This window comes from Anarhichas minor, unplaced genomic scaffold (genome assembly GCF_050575085.1).
Source record: "Anarhichas minor isolate MPS153535 unplaced genomic scaffold, ASM5057508v1 ptg000051l, whole genome shotgun sequence".
NCBI classification, from domain to species: domain Eukaryota; kingdom Metazoa; phylum Chordata; class Actinopteri; order Perciformes; family Anarhichadidae; genus Anarhichas; species Anarhichas minor.
Genome location: NW_027466497.1, coordinates 7,368,659 through 7,391,382, shown reverse-complemented (window position 1 = coordinate 7,391,382; position 22,724 = coordinate 7,368,659). Strand labels below are relative to the sequence as shown.

The window sequence follows — 22,724 nt, the reverse complement described above, 5'->3', positions numbered from 1 at the left end:
GCCAAGTCACACACAGTCTGTCCTGCAGGTACAATCAGCTGGACACCTGCTGCAGCGGTGCAGCACACGCTGAACCACGTTGACCTCTGGTCGAGAAACATGATCAAGAACCATGAACAGAAAAACACGAGTTCAGACCGAACATAGCGTTGCTCTTTTTTTTATTTGGGGAGAAGATGATTTACTCCTGGTGTCTCCGGCGATACAGTATGATTTGTTTACCAGAAAACATTTGATCTTTGCCTTTTTTTGTCATTTAAATTTTTACATAAATACAAAAATTTGGTTTGTCAGTAAAAATAAAAAAACAGAAGAAATAAAATGTAAATAAATCAAGAAAATACATTCATCACTTAAAGGCAGCTACAAGACCCCTGCTAAGATGTCAAATTGTATTGTATTATTTTAGTTCCTGGAAAGCTGACATGATGGAGATACAAAGCTTTCACACAGCCAGTAAAATAACAACTATATGAACACATGAACCCAATTTAAAAAGGCACTTTCAAATATGTCTTTATGGTTTAGTCCATGCCGGTAGGACGGGACACTAGTGCAGGATTCACGGTTATGTACTCAGACCCACTTCCCATGAGCCCCCCCCGACACACACAACTCCACCTAAATCATCCTGTCGAGGTCTTGGTTCAAGCAAAAAGTGACTCTAACCTTTGACCTCTCGCTTATCTGCTTTTCCCTGCAGCCCCTAAAACATTCCAGCATCCAGTGCCAAATAATACACAATCGCTGCTGGTTAGGAGCCAACAACAAATGCTTGATATTATCAAAGTGAAGTTTGAGATAAAGAGATCATCTGTGAGTTATCTCACAAAGCATCCTGAGCCCAAACTCATAAATGAGCGAGCTTGTTAAAGGCAGACAGTTATATTACTGTATCACATTTGGGGAGCAGGTCCGAGGGGCCGGGGGGCCAAGGAGGGTTCGGGGGGGGGGGGGGGGGTTGGCGCTGGTCGGTGGCCATGTGAACTATTCCACTCTTGACATTTCACCTGATATGTTGCGTTAACACCATGCGTGTTGGACTGTGTGTGTGTTTGCCAAAATGCAAATGAAGAGAGTGAGAAAAGAAAGGCTAGAAGCTGACAAGAGGACGGATCACGAATATATCACTTTAAACGCAGTCATGAATCAATAAATGAATGCAGACGTCACAAAATGCAACACGATATGACATGAGGCGATATTGTGTTATATTTGTCCGCGGTGGAATTGACAAGCGCCTGCTAATAAAAGTGTGCATGATGTTGTCACATACCTGTCGGGGGGCTGTTAGTCTAACTCTTGTGCTGCCTTCAGGTGCTGCTGGAAAGATGAGAACTAAAAGTTAAATGCTCTTATTATGAAAGGTTTAAATTGTCATGTAAGTTGACGAGAGGATTTCGTGAAGAGGTCAAGATGATGAGTGGGGCAGACTGTGGTTTTATTTGACACACGGGGCAAATCCCTAGAAATGACTTTTTACAAGTCCGGCTGCAGATAGGTTTACATTTCTATGAGACTAAGACGGCTGACAGGGTTGTAGAGCACTGAAGAGGCTGAGGGTAAAGGTGATGTTAGGCTACAACCTTGTTGAATGGGGGGGGGGGGATCAGGTCCTCCATTTGAGTGTGAATGTTCAGTTTAATCGTTGAACTTTGTTGTGGCGATCATGTGTTGTTTTTTTAACCTAACCTGTAGAAATGATGGGCAAAACTTAAGTTGTAATGAACATGGCAGCTCATGATAGTGAATTAAAGGCGTGTCTCTCTGGAACTGTTCACCACAGTGGGCTAACTGAAGCCAGAGTGCATTAACAATACTTACCTAATAATTAACTAGAGACAAACAAAAAAACGTCTCATAGTTCGTTTCGGGGTTCATCCTCTGGGGACCAAAGAATGTCTGCACCAAACTTCCCCACATGTTGAGATATTTCAATCTGGACCAAAGCGGACAGACAAACCAACCGGCACTCCCAAAGTCGTCAAATAGCGATGATGGTTTAGTGCAAACCTTCAGTGTGTGAGGCGCACCAGGCTTTCAACCAACTCCAATATAAACCTACGTTTCATTATCAGACGGTGAGAGCAACTCATGTAGTTTTGAGAGCAAGAGATTCTTAGCTGTGTGGTCAAACACACACAGGACTTTCATCTAGGAGACTGCTGTCCGTGTCCTGTGTGAAAGACTTATCTTTACAGTCACTTTGTTCTGCTGGCATCGTAACCACACCGGTAATCCGTCTTTGCATCTGAAGGATGCAAACGGATCTCCTGCAACAAATACACGCTGTGTTCTGACTGCGACGTAATCTCTGGGCACCTGCTCCGAATTCTTCTCATCACAACCTTGAGCCAAATAGGAAAAATGTACTTGTCTATTTATTTTATGAAGTGCTGATGTACGTAGCTTTGAAAGTGATGCTAAGATTAGCCCAAAGTCTTTGGGAGTGTTTTGGCCGTGCTTCTGTCCGTCCGTCCGTCCCTTACCTAGACTAGACAGACTGAATAATGAAACACTCCATGTTATTCCTGAGTATTTCACAGTTTGTATGCTGAACCTTGAAATCACACTGATGATGGTAGATTGGATAAGTTCTCTGAAAAGGGGAAACAGAATCTTCAGCGTGGACATCGAGTGTATTAAAAGTCCTGAATGTCTGTGACGAGGATCCCAATGAATCCATGAAAATGCCACGGTGTTCTGGAGGGATGTGCCGCTGGGTGTGTGTTACAGAGGAGGAATGGACCCGGATCAGAAGGGGAGCGAGGCGCTCACTCACTCACTCACTCACACACACACACACACACACACAAGCTTGAGCCCTGCAGACCTGAGGTCAGACGGTGCTGTCACACTTTGCTTACAACACCAAAAGGTTAAAATGGCCCTTAGGGTTGAAGGGAGGTGACGAGAAAATGAGAGGAAGACGAATCGAGTTCCCGATGAGGTCGCTGGTTTCCTGGTGTCGCCCCTCTTCAGTGTCCGTCCGTCCGTCCAGCTGTCTGTCGCTCTCTCTTTCTGTCCGTCAGCAGAGCTAAAAGCTACTGCTCAATGAGCTCACGTCCTGACATTACGCAATGTTTCTCACTGCGACTGTTTCGTTCAGACCAGAAAACAGTGTGAAAATGTTATTTAAACAGATTCAATACTTTTAAACTCTAACACAGTACACGTCCTAAGAGTCCACTTATAAGATAAAGATGTAAATCTTAAAGTCTAATGTTAAGATGTAACAAACAGAACAAGCAGAAACGGTAAAATGTAGTTTTCTGTGCCAAGATAACTTTACTGAATTTAGTCAACAGCTAGTGTTTAAACTAGGATGTTCAATGTTCAGTAAGTAAGAAAAAACAATGAATACAATGTTTAGCTTGCAGTAATTAAAAACAAATAAATCTGCAAATGGAACAAGTGAAATTTTGCGGTTAATATTTCTTGAAATAAGATGCAATAATTAGGCCTTTGAGATAAAAGGAGATCTTGAAATGAGATATTGAAGCCCCTAAATCTCACTGAATTGTTACTCGTTAGGCGATATGATGAATATACTTTGTCATAGTTTTGGCCATCGTTCCTAATGACGATAATAACTCTGCTGTCTTTACGACTCACTGACTTGACGACACGTCTCTCTGATCCCCGTTACGTCACTCTGTTGTTTTAAACTTATCGTCTCTCTCGACCTTCAGACGGAGTCACTCGGCCCTCATGCAGCTGTGCCGTGTTTGTAATAACCTGCAAGCGACTCGTAACTCAAAAGCAGAGCAGACATGTATAATATCATTAAATAGCCTTTATATTCTGCAGGATAATGGGTTTTGTAAGAGGTTCACCACACCAGAGCTTTGGCACGATGCTACAGGATTGTTACAAAGAAGAGAAATAATGCTGATGATACCTGAAGGAAATAGCATGTCTCATAAACAGTCTGATATAATATGAATCACTGATCCAACTGTGTAGTTGAGCTGCTTGAGTGCTCCACAATAACAATAATAATAAGACATCACACATCACACGTCCTTTGAAAGGATTTATTGCCTCTTTCTCATTAAATTGGTCATAAATCAAAAGTGTTATTCCAGTGATTTTACAGCCGGAGTGGAATGAGTGAGAAATGGGAGACATTTCTTTTTATACATTTCAGCCAGCGATGCGAGCGATGTAAACACAACACACATGTCACCGTCCATCAGCCCGATCATCTCAACGCCAAGTCACACAGCTCCTGTGATCTGATCACAGCACACCTTAAAACAAGCAGATGTATGCAAACTAAATGAATTCACAGGCGAGTAATGCTCGTAACATGTCACACGTCAAAGTCCTGTGAAGCCTTTTCTGCACAACTACTAACAAATCATTTGCTGCCATTAAGACATTCATCATCAGATGAAGAAAGACAATCATTTCCTTTTTCCCGCCCTCGAGTCCCGAGACCGCTGTGTTCACATCTGTAACCGCGCACAAGGTTTCAGTAAAAGAGCTTATTTTTCCATTTAATTTCACAGTCAGTGAAATAAGCCACATCAGGTCGGTCCATTCACTGAGAGAAACTCACTCAGTAGTCTGACATGTTAAAGGAATAGTTCCACTCTTCTGACTTTGTTTTGTTCCTTTAGGACAGAGCCAGGCTAGCCGTTTCCCCCCGTTTCCAGTCTTTATGCTAAGCTAAGCTACGCTACCTGGCTCCAGCTTCACATTAAATGCATAAAGAATAATATCAATAATCTCTTCCATTTCTCAGCAAAAGAAAAAAGCAAAAGTAAGAGTATTTCCCAAAATGTCAAACTACTCCTTTAAATTCCAAATATTTTCCTCAGATTGTCTAAATCTGCTGTTTCAGACTCGTGTTGAACACGATTTACTTGTTCAACTCCTGAACTGTTCATCCAGATCTGTCCTTCCTTCCATGAAACATTCAGTATTTAGTGCTGAAGGCTGCCTCAACATTTTACCATTAAAAACAAAACTAAAAAAAGCTTCATGGTCATTTCACAAACAAGAAAAAGCAGTTAAATGAATGTGCACTCAATCTCACTCCACTCTCTTTAACAGAAAGATGTAAATCTGGTGGACAAAATTACATATTTAATGCAAAAAGTGGAGCTGTAACGCATCTCCACATCACATCTTTCCTCTGATATCAGAAAGGAGAACTGGTTTTCAAGGCTCAATATGACTTTGTGACGACTAGTCTGACATTCCTGCTCTGTTTTACCTCATCTATTACATCCAACTGGATTTTAATTATTTTAAAAGGGCACGTTTATTAGAATGAGGTGAAAGAAATTTGATTGATATTTAAGTAGATTTAATTAACTGCCAGCAGACGAGCATCCGTCGCTAAACTGGGCATAATGTTTAATTCTTAGCTTATTCTTCTTTGTAAAAAATGCAGTGAAAGTATGTAAAAATGCAAATTATTGACATTAATGACGACAACTGATGCCACCCAGCAGTAAACACAAATATGATTTCACATTGTAAACATTAAATTCATAGATTTAATACGGCAGACATGAATGTGCCCCGTATATATATATATTTCTATGAACATAACTTAAAAACAATACTGTGCAATGGATCATTTCTGGTTCCTGATAGAAGGCATGGTGTAGGCGCGTCTGCATTCATTTGAAATCAATTTCATATCCCATAATGCAGCTAATCTAAACATTTTGAAGTTGCATCTTTGAATCCATTTGCATCATCATTCATTTTAGTCATTGTGAGACATGTGGACAAGGCCATACTCCACCACTCACCGTGAAGAGGGAGTCATTAAACCCCTGTTCAGTCTAAAAATACTATTTTATAAGTGTTAAATCAAACTGTTCTTTCTTTATGATTTATACTTAAATAACTTAGACAGACTGCTGCTGTCATTTCAAAACGATTCAGGGAAGTTATGATTCATTAGAAATAATAAGGCTAATGCACATAAATTAGATTTAAGTGCCAACTTTAGAGCAATAAAGAAACTGTCTTACAGTTAAAGTAGCCTTTCACGTCCGCTGAGCTTTGCAGCTCTCTGCACATTATTCACAGCCGGTTACACTTTTTCTCGAGATGCAGCACTCTGCAGTTCCTGCAGGGGGAGCTGTTGCAGCTAGAAAAAACATAAAGCTCTGAACAGAGCGGCATCTACTGGGGAGGCGATGCAGCCACATTAAAGCGGAACAAACCTGCTGCTCAGGACGTCACACATAGCCCTTGAATATCTTTTTTGGGTGGAAATGGCTTTTATCAAGTAATGGCTTTAAAACTGATTAATGCGTCATTTCCCATTCGAAAGAAACCCGGGATTCTTTCTGGATGAAATATTGTTTCTACAGCTCTGTGGAGTTTCACGCTTTGGGATCAGTGTGTGTGTGTGTGTGTGTGTGTGTGTGTGTGTGTGTGTGTGTGTGTGTGTGTGTGTGTGTGTGTGTGTGCGCACAGGAAGCTACAGACACAGATGCAGGTGAGATGGAGATCACAACCGACGCGACAGCCGGCGATTCAAAACTGGATCCAGTGTCCGGCGTCCTGCGGTGGTGACGGTGGTGGAACGGAGCTGGAGACACATAAACTGATGTTAGCTTTTCTTTTTATGTATTCAGATAATATCTTAATCACTTATTAAAAGGACAATACCAGTGTTTTGCATGTTATGACCTGTCTTTCTGCAACTAAAAATAAAGAACTAAAAACATGCCATTTTAAACTCAAATTTGTATGATGTGTAAAATGCACAAAATGTATGTAAACAATATTTACATTATATGAAGAAAAGTATATTGACATACATTATACTGCTTAGAAACTCAACATGAGTCACATCTTCCCCATTTTTTTTAAACAATTGCATTAGAGTTCTGTTAACGGTAATATTTTAATTGAAATAAACGTCTGGTGAGTCACTATTTATCACCTCTGGCTCTCTGACGAAAGCCCTTACATGTGAAGTAAAAAAACACCTGCAATTACTCCTCATCACCACAGGTGCCGCCAAAAACAACAACTGAGCTCTTTAAAATTGAGACTTGATTAATACGACAATACGATCGCTTTATTTGGACCAATACAGTTATTAACCAATTTATGTTCATTTGATTTGTTTAGCTGTAGTTTAAAAATAACTTTATGTGGTGTGGACAAATGTGACAAGTCCTGACCTCGACCCCCATCCAACACCTTTAAGATGAAGGTCTTATCTCCCAAAAACAGGTTCCCCATAAAAAAATAACAGAGTTACATGTGGCTGTCCACATACTTTTGGCACGCACAGTGTACATTACAAAAAATTACCTTGAAGGAGAGGAGAAGTCTCCCCAAAGATCTGAACCAGGGTTTGACTGAACCACTGTGTTCGAGTTGCTACTGTCGAGCTCCAACAGGCAGCCTGACAGAGATACAGGGAGACACACAACAAAACTCATTAAAAAAGCAGCTGACACACATTTCACTTCATTTTCCTGCCGCCTGAAGCTCATTCAACAAGAAACTAATCACCACCGTGATTAAGAAAACAGGTCAGTCCCGTCGGTTAAAGCTGCACAGAGATCGTCGTAATTTCACTCACTACAAAGATGCTAACCTACCTGTTGTCATGTCCCCCGTCTGGGGGACTATGTTGTGATTGGATGAGCCTGACAGAGGAGGCGGGGCTATCTTGCCTCCTGGTGGTGGTGGGAGGAGTCCAAACCCACTTGAGCCTTGTGGGCGGGGCTTATCCCTCTTTTTACCTTGCTAGAGGCCGAGACAAAGAAAAATTACATTTCTCAGATTTTCAAGAAGTTTAGGAATGTTTAAATTTTTTAATGCCAGTTTCTCAGCATGACTGTTAAAACTTTTTACACTATTTCCTTGTGTTTGATCCCATGTTTTTGTTAAATGTTGCTTGATTTTTAAGAGCCATGTGATGTAAAGTTGCCACCGAAATAGAAATTATGATTTGACTGATTTGTGAATTACAGATGGTCCTCAAAGCTTTTCATCTCGAGTTACACTGGAGCTCCAGTTTTTGTTTTATAGGTAGCATTAAGTCATTTCTGATTTGTTTCGACTACTTTCAGGCTAATTTAACTATAAAACCACCGACTAAAAGACTGCTACTTTCTACACTTACCAACAGTGAAGTTTTATTCAAAATGTTTTGAAACTGTGGTAACAGCTGGACATTTTGAGGCTCTTACCCCTATGTTGAGTGTGATGGTCTGTCCCTCTTTGAAGCCCAAGTCCAGTTTAGGTCCCGAATCCCCGAGCTGGGCACTTTTACTGAATTCATGCTCCTGTTTCACCCATCTGCAGACGCACACGAACAAAACCATCAGCACAGATACACAAATAAACAAAGTATCTCAGCAGTTTCCAGAAAAAACCACAGCGTGCAGCTTTCCACAAGTGAAGAGCTGTACATCTCATAGACAAGCGTCTCGTTTGGGGAGTGGACTGCATATGCTGCAGAGGGTTTTGGGACAGTAGGAAATATAAGAATATAACAATATAACAATACAAGTCTAATTATGAGTCATTGCTGTGAATGTACATGCTTCCAACCAAACTCGAAGTTTGAAAAGTGTGAGAGTAATCCCATTACTTTCATCTCTAGGAGAAGACGTGAATCACTGCTTACTTGAAGTGGTCCTGCAGAGACACGTTGAAATCAAAAGCGTCCCCACGGTCCCCGAAGCCGACTCCTATAAAAGCGCTGCGACCTGCGGACGAGAGATGATGTTTTAGTAACCGACATGACCGAAAAAAGGGGACTTCAAACATGGCCGGCTTCGTGGTCATATTTTCATAACACGCGCGTCCTCACCGTTGTCATCCTGTATCCGCAGAACGAAGTATCGGCTGGAGTCACTGACCGTCTCCATGGCAGTGCCGGGATACTCCTTAATGGGTGCCTGGGCAAACAGCTCCCCTGCAGGACACGAGGGGAAACGACAAGAGATGAAATAGATAACAATGTGTCAGGACCACGGACTGTATATAAGAAGTAAACGTAGTCATCGTGAGGTCACACATTGGTTTGTGGACTGACGTGTTGAAGCCTCGAGTTATGCGATTTTGCCGTCGTCATGTTGTTTTTTTCGCAACTAATGAACAGAAGTGACCATATTTAGAATGTGGAGTGACGTGGCAGTATACGGCTGTGGTAGAGACCTGTCAATCACAGTAAGCCCCGCCCTAAAGCATCCCCTGCTTTATGGTCTGTTTGACTCTAAATGGACCATAATGTACTAAATGAACATCATGCTGTATTGAAGAAGACTTGAAACTAGAGATTGAGACCATAAACTCATGTTTACAATGTTTACTGAGGTAATAAATCAAGAGAGAAGTAGAGTCATTTTCTCATAGACTTCTATACAACCAGAGGAGTCGCCCCCTGGTGGACACTAGAAAGAATGCAGCTTTAAGACACTTCCGCACTGGCTTCACTCGGGAGAACCGGAGGTCATGTCACTTAATGAAAAATGTTAAAGTATAACACACAAGGAAGTCCCACCTGAGACCTTGTCCTCCAGTTTGACGTACGCCACTGGTCCCTTGGCTGTGATCCTCATTCGACCCGACCAGTCTGGAGTATCCAGCTTCCAGTCAGCTGCCCTGTAGACAAACAAGATGTTTGTGTGGTATATTAACTGTAAATATTAACATTATTATTGATATATTATATTAACTATACAACTAACTGTTTCACAAAGAAAATGTAAATTTTTATTTACAATGGAAACCCTAAAATAACTAATAATGAACTCGACATTTAGCATAATACCTCCGTGATGACAGTATGTGAAAATCTGTGATATAATCTTAGATTTGTATCGCTGTGAATGACAAATATATCTTTCATCTTTTCAGGTATTAATTCATGTTTTACCCAAAGAGATCTTCGATGACACCAGTGAAATAAATGAAGTCATCTCTACTTGTGATGCCACAGAACAGGTTATCGCTTTGACATGAGTTATGAGCAGTTGAAGCAAATATTTTTGTTTAATTTTTAATACTTTTAGAGGTATAGAGAGGTGAAAGTATCCAGTATTTTTATTTGTTTTAGGGACCTGAAGAAGAGGTGAAAGTAACAAAAGAAAAAGTTGTTTTTCTTAACCTCTCTCATCCCTTTAATCATCTTGTGTACCTTCAGAATGTTCTTGGAATAAACCACCTTAAAATGTTTTTAACATACATAGTTATTTATAGGCTTTGGTATATGAATATAAAAAGGTGGATAAACATTCATATACCTCCCTTTCTAATTCCCACACTCTCATAATGCAGCCCTCTCTATCAGATAAGGCTGCTGGTGCACATATGGATCCATATGTTTATTTTATGATCTCTCCATGCATGTGTAACCCAGACAGTTTGAATATATAATGACAATCACAATCAAACACTAGCCACACAGAAAACCCTGAAAATGTGTTTTTGGTCTCAATTCAATGGTGTCAGTGTGTGAAGAGGATCCCGGGCTGTCACACAGGAGTGGGACTGTCCTGGCACGATGACAAACGGCCCCGTCACATCTCTGACAGCTCAACCGCTCTGAACAACAAAGCGACACACAGAGAACCTGCGATTCAAACCGTAAAATAACATATTTTAAACTGGACATTTTTTATCTCCACTCTTTCAACCCCCCCCCCCCCCCCCCCCCCCCCCTCCCCCCTCCCTATTCGTGATTTGTAAGCATGCTCTGGCTCTCAGTGAAAGTGAAATGCCCGCACCGAGCGACACCAAACACCGTTAAAACCATATTGCAAAGCGCCGTCAACGACCCGGCGGTTATTCCTTTACCTGTATGCGCGATTTGACGCTCGCGGCGGGATGCGATAAACGTTGACATCGGGTTTTACGCACAGGATCGACTCGTACTCGCCCTCGGCCGCCATCTTGATTCAACTGTTATTGATGTGGGAGTAGTGGTTGTGACTCATTTATTCTCTTCTTTTCTGAGAGGGGGGGTTGTGTGTGTGTGTGTGTGTGTGTGTGTGTGTGTGTGTGGTCTGCGTCCTAACCGTCAGAACGCCGTCAGTTGAAGCATACCCCACTAACCAAAATGCATCTGAAATGTTACTAAACGGAACGATACTCTCATGAAATTCCTTCAAATTGTAATTTTATAGGAAAACTAAATAATTTCCTGCTAATTTATTTTTCAGTTGTATTATAAAAGACGCAAAACGGGTGGACAGACATGTATATTTAATTGAGAATATAAATAATAAGTTAAAAAAAAGCACATCGTGAGGGGGCGTGGACTAGCAGGTGGTGCTGAAAACTGCGGAAGCGGAAATCGTCGTCGTGTCCAGGATCCTTCGAGGAGATCTCTCAGGGTTAGTCCTTTATTTGTAATGCAAATACGCATGTTTGACACACGAAATAACGTGCTGCGAGTTTGTGTTCTTGTTCAACTTTGACAACAGCGACTGCGTCTACAACAACCTTTTGATTAGATGGCAAAAAGTCGTGATATTTAAGCTTATACTCCAGCTGGCTCGATAACTACGTACGACCGTATTTACGGCTGCTGCTCGTCTTCAGTCGCTGTCCGAGGTCCTGAAAACAATCCTCACAGACACGTTACTTGCAAGCACATCGACTCACAGTTGATTGGGGATCAGGCGGATCATCCATGGTGTAATAGTAATACTAATCTCTATGCATGAGGTTGTGAGCTTGTATTTTCTCACACCGGCCACAGGAGGCTAGCAGCTAACTAGCTTGTAGCTTAGCCAGACGGCTAACCGAGGTGAGGATCTGTTTGTCGCAGTGATTATGACAAACTACCACGAGCTGCCACGTACAGCAGGTGTAGGCACACCTTTAGAATAGCTTTTTCAGTCATGCATTCATAATTGTAAGCTTGCCACTCAATGCCTCAGCTCTTTTGTTTTAATGTTGACTGGTTCCTCTCTGCAGCTGTACGATCTGGTTTCTGAGCATCCGGAGACAAGTCAATGCAGTCAGAGAGAAGATAGAGCAGCAGGATGTTCACTCACTGAGCCTGCACTGAAGAAACATACAAAAATACATCTTTGACAGCACAGGCGTTATAAAAGGTAGAGTGGTTTGTGTGTTTTTTATTTGTACGCATGTGTATGTGTGTGTGGACCCTTCTTGTGTAAGCATGCAACATTGTTCACAAGTTTTCTCTGAATCAGATCCCTCCCCCCCCCCCCCCCCCTTAGACACCATGACGTCCTCTATGCTCCGCCGACAGCTGAAGAACCTGGTCCAGAACTACTCTGAGGCCGAGGTCAAGGTAAACAAATGAAGCTGGTGAAGAACTACGTGAACCCCAATACCCCCACTATGTCAGCTAAATGTGCCCGGTAGCAGGAAATAAAATGCATTCTCATTGGATGTTTTAAGTCTAGTTTAAGATGCATTGTTTTTGGAACATTTTTGCTTTAATTAGATATGGTGATGAAATGCACCTTAAATCTGTAGGCCACGAGCACACCTACAAGATGACATTAAAAATCACTATATGTGGCATTTAAATACACTTCTGTGGCCTGGAACACTTGTTGTCTGTACAACATGAGTTTGAAAGGATGCACCCACCACAGGGTCAGTTGAGTTGAAAGTTAGAGGTGCAAAATCAATAAAACAAGCCATACATTTAAAGTTCTACAGCAGTAAACTCTCACAGTTCTCTTAAATCACAGTGAGCCATTCTCTTGTATCCTAACCTTCAGGTTTTAGGAATCAGGGACATCTGGGGGTATCCTTCTTTCTTCATTATGCTGATTTGATGAAACATGATCCGTAATAACCTGCCAGAACAGATTACTTACCCTTTTTATAAGCATAAATAATTGAGGTGATGTAAAAGATGACTTGCTACATTGTAATCACGATTTCTACGGTGACTGTGAGCCTTTTTCTCACAAGCTGGCATCTGTGACCTTCTGACTACCGCCGCCTTATATTTCCTGATGTCTCTGGCTTTGCTTCTTCTGCAGGTGAGAGAGGCGACGTCTAATGACCCGTGGGGCCCGTCCAGCTCTCAGATGGCCGACCTCTCTGATCTGACCTACAACGTGGTGGCCTGCAATGAGATCATGACGATGCTCTGGAAGCGCCTGAAAGACGACAAGAACTGGAGACACATCCACAAGGTATCAGAACAAGAACAGAACAACAGAACAAATTCCCCTCAAAACAGGCATTGTTGTGGATGTTATGATAACAATTCATTTAAGGCAAATAAGGTCACCCAAAGATTCATCTGTAGCTCTTCTTTTGAAACATGATCAACATTTCTCTGACAATAATTAATTTCAGTTCCGTTTAAATACAGCTTATAAGAACCATCATAAGACATAATAGAAATATGTTAGATGGGATACCCTGATAAGCTATCTGAAGCTTGAGAATAGGGGCTCAGACAATATTTAGAATATATGTTTACTAACTTATTGTCTAGATTTGAAAAAGTGTTTTTTTTATATAGTTACATTCACAACCTACCACATACCAAAGACTAACCATAAATTACAAAGTCATGATATTTTCTTATTACCGAGCATTTTATACACTGACTCCTTTTGATTTAGACTTAAATGTTAGAAGAATTGTGTGTATTACATTCAGAGTGACTTCTTAAAACTTCTTAAAATCTTAAGATTAAAATATTTAAAGCGTAGCAGTTTTTTACTGTTGTAGCTCTAATGAAATGTATTGCCATTTATTGAAAGCACTCTGGGTTTGATCACAAAACGTGATTTATTAATCTGGTCTTTAGAAACGGTGTAAACTGCACCACATATATAATTTTACACAGATTTTGTTTTCTTCTCATAGTTTTGTCTTATAAATTCCACAATTATATGTTTAAAAAAAAAGCAGTTAAACTGTACAGATTGACAGTTTATTTTTGTTTCAGTCATATACATCTTTGTTTCACATAAAAATGTGCTCATTGTCATGCTTCTTTTTTTTCATACCAGTCCCTGACACTGCTGGAGTACCTGTTAAAGACCGGCGACGATCGTGTGCTTCTGAAAATGAAAGACAGCATCTACATCGTCAAAGCCCTCACAGAGTATCGCTTTGTAGAAAAGGATGGCAAGGATCAGGTGATACTTTTGGTATCCATTTAAACGTTGAATGCTGTACATTAAGATTGTCCATTATTGTCACTATAATATCTATATCATCATACTCCTTTTAACCTCCAGGCCAAGTTCACAATTAAAGAACATATGGTGTCTCACACATTTGTAAGAATCCCTTGATTTAAAAGTTTTCCAGAAGACATTGCTTGACACTTTTGGGTTTACAAAACTTGTAATATTTGGGGTTTGTTTTTCAGGCTTAGATAGAGTATTGCTCCAGTGAGGTGTCAATCAAAGTCTAATTTAAGCATATCTGTCCCAGGGTGGAACTGTGAGAGAGAAGGCCAAAGTTGTCCTTGTTCTCATGGAGGACGATGATAAACTGAAGGAGGAGAGAGACTTTGCCGTCAAGACCAGAGAGAAGACTTCAAAAAATGCTGCTGGTGAGCCCTTCTGCCCTAAACTATGATTGGCTAAATACCAATTGTTTAAACCGTTGTAGTATAATTCACTTAATGTGTCTGTGTCTCTCATTAAAATCTCTTTTCCATTCCTTTTAACAAGCCTCATCTGCTGACGCCATCAAGGATCCCAGCTACAAGCCATGCTACGTTGGCGGGGCCGCAGGGCTTCCATCCTTAGACAACATACCGTCAGTGGCCGACTTGACCGCTTCCTTCGCTGCCCGCAAAGAGGAGCGTCTAAAGCAGGAAGTTGAGAAGAAAGAAGGGGAGAGGAGGGTAAGTGTAAAGCAAGTACAAAGCTTATCTACGGCAAGTGGACACAAAAGCACAAATACTACACCACTGCAGTGTAATGCAGTCGAGTACAGGAACACTGCAAACCATATCCTCAAAAGTAAGCATAGTTATATCAACATGTTTTTAAAGTCTCAACAAACCCAATGTTCTATGCACCATGCCAGTTTTTGGAGGCAAAATTTCAGTCAAAGAATGGATCATTTGAAATGAGATTACAGACCGGTTCACAATACCAATTGCAATCGATTACTTGCCTTAAACAAACAGTTAGATCTATGTGTCAACAGGACAAGTTCAGTAACACCACTAATGAAGCCATTTGTAAGCGTTTGTGTTTACCTCTCTAACTGTAATATCCTAGGCCAAGTTGAGTGAAGACGAGCTGAAATGGGAGGATGCAGGAAAAGGCAATGACGATAAAGGAGGTGCTTGGGGAGGGGAGAAAGCAGAGGAGGAGGAGGAAGAGGAGAAGGAGAAACCAGACGCATGGGGAGCCCCGAAAGAACCTAAAGAAGCCGCAGGTCCATGGGGCGCACCCTCAAAGCCTGACACAACTGACGCACCCGCCAGCGGTGATCCTTGGGGGGCTCCAACTAAAGCTGATGAGGATCCATTTTCAGCACCAAAAACTGATGACGATTCATTTGCTGCACAAAAGAATGGAGAAGATCCTTTTGCAGCTCCAAAAGATGAACCCGATCCATTTACTGCATCAAAAGGTGACCCATTCAACGCACCAAAAGATGGGTCAGACCCCTTCAATGCACCCAAAGACAAGGAATATCCATTTGCTGCTCCAAAAGATAAACCAGATCCCTTCAATTCGTCTAACAATGATCCATTCAACGCCCCCAAAGACGATCCATTCAAAGCCCCCAAAGATGATCCATTCCACTCCCCGAAAGATGATCCATTTAACGCCCCGAAAGATGATCCATTCAACTCCCCGAAAGATGATCCATTCAACTCCCCGAAAGATGTTCCATTCAATGCCCCCAAAGATGATCCATTCAACTCCCTGAAAGATGTTCCATTCAATGCCCCAAAAGATGATCCATTCAATGCCCCAAAAGATGTTCCATTCAATGCCCCCAAAGATGTTCCATTCAATGCCCCAAAAGATGATCCATTCAATGCCCCCAAAGATGATCCATTCAAGGCTCTAAAGGATGATCCTTTTAATGCCCCAAAAGATGATCCCTTTACTGCACCAGCATCAACACCCCCTAAAGAAGACCCATTTGCAGCACTAGCATCATCTAAAGATGACTCCTTCACTGCTGCAACACCACCACCCAAAGAGGATCCTTTCTCTGCATCATTCAAACCCACAAAAGAGGACCCCTTTGCTGCACCAACAACACCCCCTAAAGAGGACCCATTTACAGTGCCATCCAGTCCACCAAAAGATGATGCCTCCGATCCCTTCAATGCCCCTCCAGTGAGCTCGCCTCAAGGCAGTGCAGATGCGTGGGGAGCCCCTGCTAGCTCTCCGCCCACTGACGGGTCAGATCCCTGGGGGGCGCCGTCTGCTCAAGAGGAAACAAAGGGCGGAGATCTCTGGGGGGACGGGACAAGCGCCTTCTCACCTGTTGATAATTCTGATGCATTTGGAGATTCATCCAAACTGGACAATGACCCATGGGGAGCTCCAGGTAAGAAACTAACAAATAGATGCTCCTAACCTTGAGGTTAACTTAGTATTTCTTTCAAGAGCTTGCATCCATATCCCATCGCCCTCTTTAAGAAATAAAACTTTCTCAGGTGTCATCAGAACTTCGATCATGAATAACAAGTGGTCATATATTGTGTGAGTTCCAACCCCTGTGCCACCAGAATCATCCCAGTGGGACTTTATTACCTGGTTTAGATTAGATTAGATAGGTCTAATTTATTTTATCTGTACGTTATTGTTTTGTCCTGTTGGAACCTTTCTTCTCTATTTCCCTGTTAAGCTGCAGCTCCAGTCAGCACAGATGATGCGTGGGGTTCACCTGCTCCACCCTCAGACTCCTCCCCGGCTAGTGACCCCTTTGGCGACGGAGCATCTAAAACAGGTGATCCTTGGGGTGCGCCGAGCAACGCATCTAGCAATGGGACAGGTAAATCACACTTCACACTCTGTCTAAAGGCTTCTTAATGTGATCCATCCATTATACATGGGAATAAAACCTCATTGTCTGCTTGGTACTCAGCAATAAAATCTTCCCTCTGCAGAGTTTGTAAAAATGTATGCTTGTTTTTAATCCAGAGAAGACTATGCCAGCTGGCTTAGTGCTCGGTAGAGAACGGTGACTCTAACAACCTAACTGTCTCTGTGCCTGAATCAGATTTTATGTCAACGTTTTGTTCCATTTTCTCCATTTCACCCCCATCTTCCCATCGGTAAGCAGCTGCGACTAACAATCATAATCAATTAAACTTCTCTTCCGCTTTGCTCTCTCTTCCTCCCTGACCTGTCCCACAAAAGAAAACACCTTTTAGAGTAGAATTGGACCTTTATTGTATTGCAGGGAAGCGAACCGCGCAGGAGGAGAAGGCGTACAGAAAGACTGCTTCGTTTCTGGGCTCTGCGGGCGCGTCGCTCGTAGACTTGGACGATCTATTTTCTTCTAATCCCGAACCCAAACAGCGCTCCCTCCCCAACACGCTCGTCACCCAGACACAAGCCATCGGTAAGGACGGAGAAAATGCTTCACTCTGGGTGACGAACACCATTTTTGACAAAAGGCTTCTCGTGTGGGATCATTTGTGGTGCGCTTGATTCAAATGGATGCATGATCCACTTCAATGACTGGAAAATCACCGAGATACTAACAATCTGTAAATCGCTGGTGATGATGATTCAAATGTATTCCACGACTGTTTAGCTGAAGTCCAGAGAGAGAGAGAGAGAGAGGGGGGGGGGGGGGGTGGAGACGGTATGATTGACAAATATATATTTATCAATAGGTTTGTATGGAAAAGCTTACTGTGTTCATGTGTTTTGCCGATTCACCCCTCCCCTGTGTTCTCGCTGTATAGTGTATAGATGTTGTGTGTGTGTGTGTGGGCATTAGTGACCTATTGAAGTTTAGTATAGAAGTGTATATTAACCAGCAGATATTTAACTCTTCTCACCCCTCTCTCTCTCTCTCTCTCTCTCTCTCTCTCTCTCTCTCTCTCTCTGCTCTGGTGCATTTTCTCTTTGCTGGAATACTTCAAACTCCCTCCCTCCCCTCATCCCTCCGTCCTCCTGTTACTCCTCCCTAATTTCCCAGGCGCTTTCAAAGCCCGGGGCATGACATCTGTCCCCGTGGTCAGATCAGGGGCTGTTGCAGGGTTATCCCTTCCTGAAACATCAACCCCGTACTGCAGTCCGTTTGGTTCCACCCTCACTCCCTCCTTTGGTGCACCTTCTTACACTTTTGGAGCTGCTAAACCTTCCAGTGAATCTCCCTTATTTCAGCTACCGTCCTATTCCACGAGAGTTTCTCATTCTGGTTTAAACATGCTTCAGGCAGCTCAGGTGGCTCCCCCATGTTCAGGAACCAGAATGGTACAATCTGTTTCTATGGGAGGGAGTCCACAAATGGGACTGAGCATGAACCCCTCCTTTGGAGGACTGGGAATGGTGCAGTCTGGCTCTCTGGTGGGGATTCCTTTGACAGACCCCCTCTTAATGGGAACAGGAATGGGTCAGTCCAGTTTCTTTGGAGGGAATTGCCAGACAGGGGGGGCTCACTTGGGAGGTTCCACTCCACAGGCCGGGGGGAGAGTCCCCTTCCAGCCACAGTTGCTCTCAGGCAACGGGTCGGGTGACACGGTGAACAAAAACAACAACCCATTCCTGTTCTGACAGTTTGACATGGAATATGTCCTGCTAGATACATATATAAGATTAAATGACCGCAATTGGTAGTTTTACATGTTTTGGCCCTCTAAACCATTTTTCCAATTATAGCCCAAATACATTCGATTGCTTTACTATGTATCTTCAAGGCAGTCATTGCGTTTTCCGTCATAATATTTTGTCAGCCTTACAATATAATCAAATGGTATTTCATTTTTCTTGTAGGCAGGGACTGTCAGGACAACTCGTATTGGTAGACTCGTAAAAAAACGATTTTGTGAATTTGGCCATTTCTTGAATTGAAATGTTGTTTTTCAGCGACCGACTCTTAAAAATCAGATGTCAGAATATGTCCTTGAATGCACCAAGAAAGAGGACTAGTTTATAAAACGTATTTAGTTGTGAGAGTCCCCGCTCCTCTGATTCACGCTGTGATAATGACATAATGGGTGGTATGAAATCACAGGCAGGCTGGTGAACCTTGTATGCTATACTTTTGGAAAATGAGCAGAAGCAACGTTCATACAACTCGTAAGGCTAAAACATGCAGAAACACTTTTATAATCCTTTAATTAAACCCGTCAGCTCCTCGGCTTGCCTCCCTTTGAGATCTACACACGTCCAAATAAAATGACAGCCACGGTTTAAATGTATGCAACATAGTATAATATAATAACAGAAACACACACAAAACGTGTGTGAAAGGTCCGTATCCTTCTGTTTCAATGCACAAGTGTGAGAAGCAGAGAGCATCCTGAGTGTGTGTCTATGTGGAAATACTGAAGAATTACTGTTGATGTGAGTGTTGACCTGTAAAACATTGACAGAGCTGATGTGGGGAAGACGCCACTGTAGGTTTTCATTTATGTGTGTGTGTTTGTACAAGGCCTGTGTGTGTGTGTGAGACCTGCATGCACGCAGTGCGTGTGTGTGTGTTCAGTATATATTGTGCTGATGTAAATAGTGGAAGTAATCACAGATAAACCTTGAAATATACTGTATATTAGAGTGTTACAATCATGAGTAACTATTTATTGATCTATTTATTGATTGGTTGATTATTTATTGATGCAGCAACGGCCTCCAACAAAGACGAGTTCAGGTTAACTTTCTTTACAGTGTCGTCGTCATCGAGACGGGTTGACCGGATTGTATTGATAAGATTTCAATCATGATTGGCTCCAAGCTGACTGTTCAAACACGGCGTTATCAATCAACTCAGTAACCAATGGTGGCTTTTCTTTCTTCCCTGTTTAGATTTGTAGTCGTTCTGGATTCATTGTGTAATTGAACACGTCCCCGCTGTACCTCCTGAAACAGAAATGTGTTACTGTGTGATGTTTAGCTGCAGTGTTGGCTGAATAAAGTCTGAATTTGAACATACCAACCTCTTTAATGTGCATGCAGTCTGAGCCGATCCTCCTCTGTAAGTGTGTGTGTGTGTGCCTAATGACATTTCAACACACACCTGCATCTCTTTATGTTCTTCTACGAATGAAGATACATGTGTTGAGAGGTTTTGACTGAGAAAACATGAACAGTAGCAGAGTTCACTGTCGTTTATGAGACGTGGAAACATCACAGCTCAGTTAATCAAAGCCAGACACGACCAATGAGGCGTCTAAGAGGTCACTCAGTTTTGAATTGTTGCCGTTGTTTGTGTTTTATGGGCCTCGTCGCGTCTTTTGTGTATTTTTTTTATATCTTTTAAATATGAACTTTGGTGGAAGATTTGACTGAAAGGATCTTTGAGTTATAGGAGGAAGATGAGAAACTAGCCCAAAATGCTATTAGTATGATTTCCTCTCATATTTAATTTTGTATGAAATTAATTAATTTAGCTGTGTATTTAAACTTAAAGCTGTGTTGTAAACTGTGACAGTATGCAGTACATTTGAGAAATAAAATGATACAATAAGTGACCTGCTGACTGTGTTTGTTCAGCTCTGTGGCTTTTCTGTATGTCACATTTTCTGCTGCATATTTTCTGAAATGTTAATTTTTAAACTGATTTGTTTATTGTTTATTGTTTATTGGGGATTCCTTTGAGCAACACTTTCTTACAACCCAATAAACTTACCGGCCGTCACCACAAGAGGGCCATAAATACACACATTTAGACACATTATTGCAGTCAGTGGAATGAGATGCTTAATGAACCACCAGTTGATATCACTGTTATTTACATATGTTTTAATTATTAAACATCACATAATATAATATATTGCTGAAGGGTAATACATTCTGCGTAATTGATGTAAAATAAATGACTGAAGTAATTGATTTAGTACATAATAAAACCTCTATGCACACAAACTGAGAATTCACTTTTTACAGAAGTAGGAGACTTGTATACTTCTGATGAAACCAATAATTAGGTATTAAGAGATTCTGTATTTCTCATTGAGAGAGAAGGACTATAGATGTGCTTTTAAGAATGTTTAAGTTTCTTCAGCTTTTTGGCAGAAAAACATGAAACACAAAGTATGTGAACATAAAAAGCTGTGTTTTTGATAATGTATGAATTACTAAACGGGCTTATTGGTCACAAGCAAAGGGGCCCAACGTGTCAGGAGCCTCTCTGGTCTTCACTGACAAAATGCCACAAAAACAGACACCAAACAGGAAGAGACTCAATATGACCAAAATATAAAATAAAATAACTAATAAAACAGACATAAGACTACAAAGAGACCAAAACAACTACAAATAGACTCGCAACGACTATGAAAACAAGCAAAACAACTACAAAGAATTAAAAGAGAGATAAAATGATAACAGAGACTCACAATGCGAATAAAATGAAGGAAAACAATCACAAAATTACACAAAATGACTACGAAGACACATATAACAACTACAAAGAGTAAAACAATAAGAGAAAACAATAACAAAGTAGAGGAGGTTGGGTCTTTTGCATGTCTGTGCTCAGGGGTCCACTGTCTCATATTCTGCTCTTGATTTTGATATTTCTTAAAACATGTCTGGAGAAGATCTCCATCTAAACTCTGTATTATTCATTCATCTACTCACTGTATCTCCTCAGTGATTCAGGAGAGTAAGGGGAGTGGAGTCAGCCACACAATTTGATGAAAAGAGGAGGAAGCGTAGGATTGGCTCTGAGCCTCCCCATTGATGCTGAGAGAGCTTAGTGTCTAAAAACAGAAATGGGGGAGATTGGGGATTTTGATAGTTAGTGAGCATGTGCTACATTAGGACACAATGGTCAGTTGAGTCCTTGTGTTGCCTTTTTGTGTTTGACAGAAGTAAGTCGGATTACATAATGCACTCACTGAGAAGTTCTCATTTACAGAGAATAAACCATAAACTCCTGCCTGTCTAAACATATTGTCTTGTTTTTCCTCACCAGCACACCTTTGCTCACCAACAGCTTTGAGTGATTAAACATCTAATTTGTCAAAATTCCCATCACCTGACCTTCCCCGCCCACATTCTCACCTGCTCCCCATTTCCTTAATCAGCCTCCCAGTATAAATACACCGGCCCATCTCCACTCTTTCCCAGTCAGATTCATACATTAAAGGATGCACACGAGCGTTGAACCCACAACCTCTCTAGTTGTGGGAGTGCTGCATATTTTTGTAGGCCAATGGGATTTTTTATTTGGATTTTGGATTATTGCAGAAAATAAACTAATATAAATGTTCATGATACACGTTTTGTTCAGCAGGATAATCTTCACAACTGAAGAACACTTTGATGATTTGTGAATACAATCGTCAGAATAAAGCAAGCGTTATAAGGTCACATGACTTCACGTCATCACCACTAAGCTAACTAGTTGGCGTGATGATGTTTTGTAGTCTCATTTAGCCGCTTGTTAGCAACCACCTTTTTTTAGACACGTAAAAACGTCAAAATTAGCAAGAGGGTAATTTACTGTTGTATTTTATATCATAGAACAAAACGTTAAAATCTCTTCAGCTTGTGTTGACCACCGATCTTATTTCAGACATCAAACCAAACACACATTGAAATAACCCGTCGACTTAGAGACGAGGGAATCAGAAGTGCAACATAGCTGCTGACTCAATACTGGGTTTG

The 22,724-nt window shown here is 41.5% G+C and overlaps 2 protein-coding genes across 2 annotated transcripts; one reads left to right on the top strand and one right to left on the bottom strand.

Annotated features, from left to right (window-relative positions):
• Positions 1-5,888: 5,888 nt before the first annotated feature.
• Positions 5,889-10,892, bottom strand: necap1 (NECAP endocytosis associated 1). Its single transcript, XM_076075317.1, has 8 exons — positions 10,798-10,892; positions 9,503-9,603; positions 8,810-8,914; positions 8,624-8,705; positions 8,184-8,292; positions 7,590-7,737; positions 7,297-7,390; positions 5,889-6,562 (listed from the first exon to the last, which is right to left on the bottom strand). Exons 1-8 carry the CDS (start codon positions 10,890-10,892, stop codon positions 6,508-6,510), a joined length of 789 nt encoding a protein of 262 aa, XP_075931432.1. The 3' UTR covers positions 5,889-6,507.
• Positions 10,893-11,306: 414 nt separating this feature from the next.
• LOC142931381 (uncharacterized) lies at positions 11,307-20,582 on the top strand. Its single transcript, XM_076075276.1, has 11 exons — positions 11,307-11,336; positions 11,923-12,062; positions 12,165-12,265; positions 12,972-13,127; positions 13,959-14,087; positions 14,389-14,509; positions 14,631-14,806; positions 15,189-16,482; positions 16,783-16,929; positions 17,341-17,502; positions 18,088-20,582. The coding sequence occupies exons 3-11, from the start codon at positions 12,197-12,199 to the stop codon at positions 18,663-18,665; spliced, it is 2,832 nt and encodes a 943-aa protein (XP_075931391.1). The 5' UTR covers positions 11,307-11,336; positions 11,923-12,062; positions 12,165-12,196; the 3' UTR covers positions 18,666-20,582.
• Positions 20,583-22,724: the final 2,142 nt, after the last annotated feature.

Bases quoted from the DNA above. Each gene is read 5' to 3' on its own strand.
- LOC142931381 (XM_076075276.1), top strand. From the start codon at position 12,197: ATGACGTCCTCTATGCTCCGCCGACAGCTGAAGAACCTGGTCCAGAAC. The intron at 12,266-12,971 runs GTAAACAAATGA...CTTCTTCTGCAG, and splicing joins ACTCTGAGGCCGAGGTCAAG to GTGAGAGAGGCGACGTCTAA. The intron at 14,807-15,188 runs GTAAGTGTAAAG...GTAATATCCTAG, and splicing joins AGAAAGAAGGGGAGAGGAGG to GCCAAGTTGAGTGAAGACGA.
- necap1 (XM_076075317.1), bottom strand. From the start codon at position 10,892: ATGGCGGCCGAGGGCGAGTACGAGTCGATCCTGTGCGTAAAACCCGAT. The intron at 8,293-8,623 runs GTAAGCAGTGAT...GTGCGTCTGCAG, and splicing joins TCTCTGCAGGACCACTTCAA to ATGGGTGAAACAGGAGCATG. The intron at 6,563-7,296 runs GTAATTTTTTGT...ATGTGTCTCCAG, and splicing joins GACTTCTCCTCTCCTTCAAG to CTCCGTTCCACCACCGTCAC.